Here is a 6,000-nt window from a genome sequence, read left to right as displayed (position 1 = left end):
CAGTGCCACAGAGCAATGGAACCTGGCGAGGGAGTGGAGACAGCAGGCTGTGGGTAGCAGTGCCACAGAGCAATGGAACCTGGCGAGGGAGTGGAGACAGCAGGCTGTGGGTAGCAGTGCCACAGAGCAATGGAACCTGGCGAGGGAGTGGAGACAGCATGCTGTGGGTAGCAGTGCCACAGAGCAATGGAACCTGGCGAGGGAGTGGAGACAGCATGCTGTGGGTAGCAGTGCCACAGAGCAATGGAACCTGGCGAGGGAGTGGAGACAGCAGGCTGTGGGTAGCAGTGCCACAGAGCAATGGAACCTGGCGAGGGAGTGGAGACAGCAGGCTGTGGGTAGCAGTGCCACAGAGCAATGGAACCTGGCGAGGGAGTGGAGACAGCAGGCTGTGGGTAGCAGTGCCACAGAGCAATGGAACCTGGCGAGGGAGTGGAGACAGCAGGCTGTGGGTAGCAGTGCCACAGAGCAATGGAACCTGGCGAGGGAGTGGAGACAGCAGGCTGTGGGTAGCAGTGCCACAGAGCAATGGAACCTGGCGAGGGAGTGGAGACAGCAGGCTGTGGGTAGCAGTGCCACAGAGCAATGGAACCTGGCGAGGGAGTGGAGACAGCAGGCTGTGGGTAGCAGTGCCACAGAGCAATGGAACCTGGCGAGGGAGTGGAGACAGCATGCTGTGGGTAGCAGTGCCACAGAGCAATGGAACCTGGCGAGGGAGTGGAGACAGCAGGCTGTGGGTAGCAGTGCCACAGAGCAATGGAACCTGGCGAGGGAGTGGAGACAGCAGGCTGTGGGTAGCAGTGCCACAGAGCAATGGAACCTGGCGAGGGAGTGGAGACAGCAGGCTGTGGGTAGCAGTGCCACAGAGCAATGGAACCTGGCGAGGGAGTGGAGACAGCAGGCTGTGGGTAGCAGTGCCACAGAGCAATGGAACCTGGCGAGGGAGTGGAGACAGCAGGCTGTGGGTAGCAGTGCCACAGAGCAATGGAACCTGGCGAGGGAGTGGAGACAGCAGGCTGTGGGTAGCAGTGCTACACAGCTCCTTGTACCTGACACCTACAGAGATTTTACTGCATTGATTGATGGTATTGCACCTACTGTCTCAGGGAAGGGTTCACTGCATTACAACACAGCAGAATGCAGCAGCATCTCACACGCATACTGCAAAACAGACAACTGGCTTTACAGTCACCCAGCATCACAATCATAATCATAATATATGCTTATATATGTAAACAGAATGGACTCAATGTTTCAGGTACTGTAAAGCCATAAATATTTGCCATCCTTTTATTATGCGGTTTTTGTGTGTGAAAAACTCAAACTTTGCATTGCAAGTGCATTGATATATTGCAACAGGTCCCCAACATTTCTGGAGCAAAATAGGTTTTATGGTGTGATTCTGCAAATATTTTGGTCGCAAATATTTATGGCTTTAAGTAACTGGCAAACACCCATAGTATACCCACAGTGTCCACACGACACACTCGGTGTCCACACGATATACTTTTTATTTTTGATTTGATTTCAGTCCAAGAGGAAACTAAACGTACCGCTGCCAACTGTCACAAAATCCATCATCTCGGAAACCAGAAATTACTTTCCAGACAGCTGTTCAAAAGTACATACGGTAAAACTATCTAAATAAAAAGGAGAACCATGCAAAGCTTTTCTTAAGAAAGCTGGAAGCAGAGCACCTGTACTGTGAGCGTCTCTCTCACATCGATCAATCAAGTTCAGTGGGAGCGACGGCTGGTGTAAACAAAGCAACAGGGGGGTCCCTGCTGATCCAGAGGCAGCAGCACTGAAGATTAGCTGCACTACACAACAACAGCCCATAAGAAAGCCACTCTACCAAATTCGAGAAGCCTGGTTCAAGGCAATCCGCTGGCAGATCTGTGTGAAGAACGAAAACCTGGATTTGAGTCAGTCCGCCAGCAAAGCTTTCACTGAGAAAGTGAGCTCTGATCCTCCTGGGAAGGAACCTGCAGTGTTTCCCGATTGCTAAGGAAGGTGTAGAACAGCCTGCAGTGAAGCACCAGGTTCATTTCCTCTCTGGGTTATGCTGTGCAGAAGATCCACCCCCTGCTAGACTCCTGTTAACTTTATCTGAAATGAGGATGCACTGAAATGGGTACAAACAGTGGAGCACAGTGCCTGCACTGGAATGGTAAATTAGACCCTCATGGGGCTCTTCAGGTTGATGTAGTTGTACTATAACCTTGTGCTTACTGCAGTCTGTTTCCCCTCTGCTGTACCCTACGCTTTCATTGCAGTTCCTTTTACATTTCCTTTAGGAACTACGAGGCAGCGGTCACACAATGTTCCACAACACCTGAAAGTCTGCCAAACTCTGCTGTCTCGGGCACTTCTTGGTATACAGACAGGATGGCTCAATGAGGGTAAACTAGATCAGCACCTTTTACACCACCACTGCAGCGCCCCCCTTTGTTATCTGGGCTGGTATAAGCAGGAGTCAGCTACCCCAGCACACTTTCAGTTTTTCTACTCTACTGAATAGAAAGTGCAGAGATCCGATCGTGAGGTTTCATGTAAAATTAACACGCATAATTATATTATTAAATCATATACATAATATATAAAGCCCTAGTTTATGTAGGTGTCCAAAATGTAATTATTTCACCAGGCTATTATACTCCATGACTAATGCGTCATTTTCTGATGCTAAATAGGCTCATTTAAAAGACCTGTACAAGAGTGGATTGCATGATTATCGCTTTAATAGAGGGAACCGTTTCGAGAAATTTATGTCGCATATTTTCTGAGGGCTGAATTGCTTTCCCAGCTCACTTTCTGATTCCACGCTAAGCTTTGATATATTCATCTATTTCCTCTGGGAGAGGTGATGGAACCGGTGTGCAAGGTTTCAGACAAGTTGTCCTGCAGAAGAGAGGCAACATTATATATTTAATCAGAACAGAGGGTCTGCTTCGGACAAAACGTTGCATTCTGCACATGATCTTGTTGGAGCTGCAGCAAGTCAGCATGTTTGTTTAACAGTGGTTTTGAGTGCCACTTGATCATGTCAAACACAAAGCATCGGCTGCGATTGTATTGTAACGCTGGGACTGCATTGTGTGACTGACAGCGGTTTAAACATTATGTACTGCAGTCTATTGATCTGGGTTGTCTGGATGTCAGAACCAGAGTAACTAAACACGACAGCTGCTCGCTTGCCAGGACCCCCTTGCCAATGAGACCCGCGTTCTGAAAGGTTTTCTTGATCCTGGAGAAATAAATCAATTGGAATGAATTAAACCGAAAGCAATGTAATAAACAGGAACTTGGCAGGCAGTCCTAGTTTTACTTTAACTTCTTCATAAACCTTTTCTTTTGTGTATGTGTATATAACTAAACAGGGATGTGGTGGTAGTAATTATGCCAGCCTAGTTCACCCACCCTGGCACGGGATACAAAGAGGGTGACACTTTAACCAGTAACATCAACCACACTAATTTATCAACTTTATCAGACTTTGAGTTATTAAAACCATGTTGCGAGTCACCTGCGGTTTCTATTAACTAAGCACGTCGGTGTGATTAATGCCACTCCATGTCACTATAAAAGTGCTCTGATATCACAAACACTCCCCTCTGCATGGTCGGCCCCAGCTCAGAGGTGAGTGCTGGTGACGGGAGTCACTCTGTGGATGAGCAGAGTGGGTCACAGGTCTTTGGTCATGATGTTCAGGTGGTGCAGGTGGGTGTGGTAGAGGCTGGTGTCTGCAGGGGGGTCGAGGCAGGCTCAGAGGTGAGTGCTGGTGACGGGAGTCACTCCGTGGATGAGTAGAGTGGGTCCCAGGTCTTTGGTCATGATGTCCAGGTGGTGCAGGTAGGTGTGGTAGAGGCTGGTGTCTGCAGGGGGGTCGAGGCAGGCTCAGAGGTGAGTGCTGGTGACGGGAGTCACTCCGTGGATGAGTAGAGTGGGTCCCAGGTCTTTGGTCATGATGTCCAGGTGGCGCAGGTAGGTGTGGTACAGGCTGGTGTCCGCGGGGGGTCGAGGCAGGTACAGGAAGCGCACGGCTGGCTCCGAGGCCTGCTGCAGGATCATCCTGTTGATGGCCTGCAGGTAATCGTCAGAGATGCGGGTGGCGTTGCTGGGGAAGCTGTTCACAAAGTCCTCCTCCTCCAGCTCCAGCTCCTCCTCTGGCTTCCTCCCCGCCTGTTTGTGCCAGTGCAGGGCCACCACGGAGTCCCAGGCCACGGTGTGGATGTCTGCCTTGATGCGCAGCTCGCGGAGCAGCTGCCGGAGCTTCTCCTCGGGGCCTTGCACGCTGCGGCCGGACTCTACGCACAGGAAGAGGCGCAGCCGGGCCTGGCGCCAGGACCGCACCATGGTGAGCACGCAGGCCAGCTGCAGCAGGAACAGGCTGCATGTGTCCACGTAGTTGATGCTGTCCGGCCGCATCAGGTTCAGCGGCCACACGTCCACGAACACGGCTTTGCGGCCCAGCACCTCCTTCCTGTCGAAGTCGGAGAAGTAGCGTGCCAGGGCCACGTTCTTCAGCATCTTCACAGAGTCCGACACCACAGCCACATAATCCTCCATCGACAGCGCCTTCCTGCCGGCCGTCCGTCGGAGCACCGGAAAGTTCAGCCGCGGTTCCTCGACCGGGAGGCTGGTGTCCATCGCGATGCCTGCAAACTCCTCCAGCCCGTCCTGGGGCTCGCAGTCGTCATAGAATCCGAGGACCATGGTGTTGGGTCTCATTCCACCTGGAGGGAGAAGGAAGAAGGGATTGTTTACATTGTCCAAACTGAATCTATCTAGGAAACGGAAGGCCGTTACTGAATGAATATTTCTGTATTTGGATAATTTGAGTTACAGCTGTAAGTTAGAGCGTTTGAGAGCCTGTGCAGGGATGGAAATAAGACTCCTATTCCATAGCAGTTTGATGCATTCCTGGTTTCGCTATGAGTTTAATGCGACACACCTGAGCGTGTTAACTATACACTATGGCTAATTAAGCTTGTATTAAACCCTGGAATGGGTGAAACTGCTGTGCAATAGGAGTGATTTCCAGCCCTGCGGTGTGAGATGGCGTCTGTGTGAGTGTGCGCACATACCCAGGCCCGAGATGAAGAGCAGCTGCTGCACCCCGTGCCGGATGGTGTCAGCCAGGGTGAGGTTGACGAAGGCCTTGATGTTCAGCTTGTCGACGAGGGTGAGCCAGGAGTCGTAGCGGGACTGCAGTGGGTCCGACGGCAGCGTGTCTGCAGGGAAGCACAGTGCTTTAAAATCGAGGAGGCAGAGAGCCGGCCCAGCCAACACATCTACTGGGCTGCTCAACTCACCTTCTATCACCGCCTTCACATTTTATACATAGTATTTTTAACAGGGGCAGTTTTACAATATTCCTTAGAATATTCTCCACTAAGGTGGGTGCAAGCTGCTCTCCCCCTGCTGCAGACCCCAGTCTCTTACCCAGGTCCCCGAGCTCCACATGGCCCAACACGTACAGGCCGCTCTTCTTGATGTCATTCACGAAACCAATGAGCTCCACGCTGCTCCGGGGGTTGGCCACCATCAGGAGCACCTGCGGCCGCCAGAACTTAACGTGGTCCTTCCGCACGTCCAGCATCAGCAGGTACTTCCTCACCTACACACACGCACACAATGAAACCGAATACAGGTCAGTGCCCTGACAATCCACAATGCATATTTATCTCTCCACAAGATAGCTGGGAAAACAACTGAATCACAGACCCTTTACTGAGCAAACCTGACCAATCAAACTCAGCGATATTCCAATATGTTTTCTGTCAAAGTTTTTACTTCCTTGTTGGAGTTTGCTATCTGATGTGTGTGGCTCCAAGACCAGCATACAGAGAGACCCCCCCGTGGGTCTCTCTGCATCACCACAGGAATATGATGAACAAACTTTTTAATAAAATTAAACCGAAGTGTCTGCATGTCTCCAGGTCGCCCTTGGAAACAGACGAGCCACACATCACACAGCCTGATTAGGTTACAATGCGA

The 6,000-nt window shown here is 51.1% G+C and overlaps 1 protein-coding gene across 1 annotated transcript in view; it reads right to left on the bottom strand.

The window, feature by feature from the left end:
- Window positions 1–1,025: 1,025 nt before the first annotated feature.
- Window positions 1,026–6,000, bottom strand: part of zgc:153039 (uncharacterized protein LOC767698 homolog) — a 32,886-nt gene continuing 27,911 nt past the window's right edge. The window contains exons 11-13 of the mRNA XM_059034245.1: window positions 5,446–5,620; window positions 5,088–5,234; window positions 1,026–4,736 (exon numbers count right to left, since the gene is read on the bottom strand). Coding sequence (XP_058890228.1) covers window positions 3,898–4,736; window positions 5,088–5,234; window positions 5,446–5,620 — 1,161 coding nt within the window. The 3' untranslated portion in view covers window positions 1,026–3,897. The remainder of the gene's footprint in view (window positions 4,737–5,087; window positions 5,235–5,445; window positions 5,621–6,000) is intronic.

The sequence above is a fragment of the Acipenser ruthenus genome, chromosome 12 (genome assembly GCF_902713425.1).
Source record: "Acipenser ruthenus chromosome 12, fAciRut3.2 maternal haplotype, whole genome shotgun sequence".
Taxonomy (NCBI): Eukaryota; Metazoa; Chordata; class Actinopteri; order Acipenseriformes; family Acipenseridae; genus Acipenser; species Acipenser ruthenus.
This window is presented reverse-complemented; position numbering and strand designations above follow the sequence as displayed.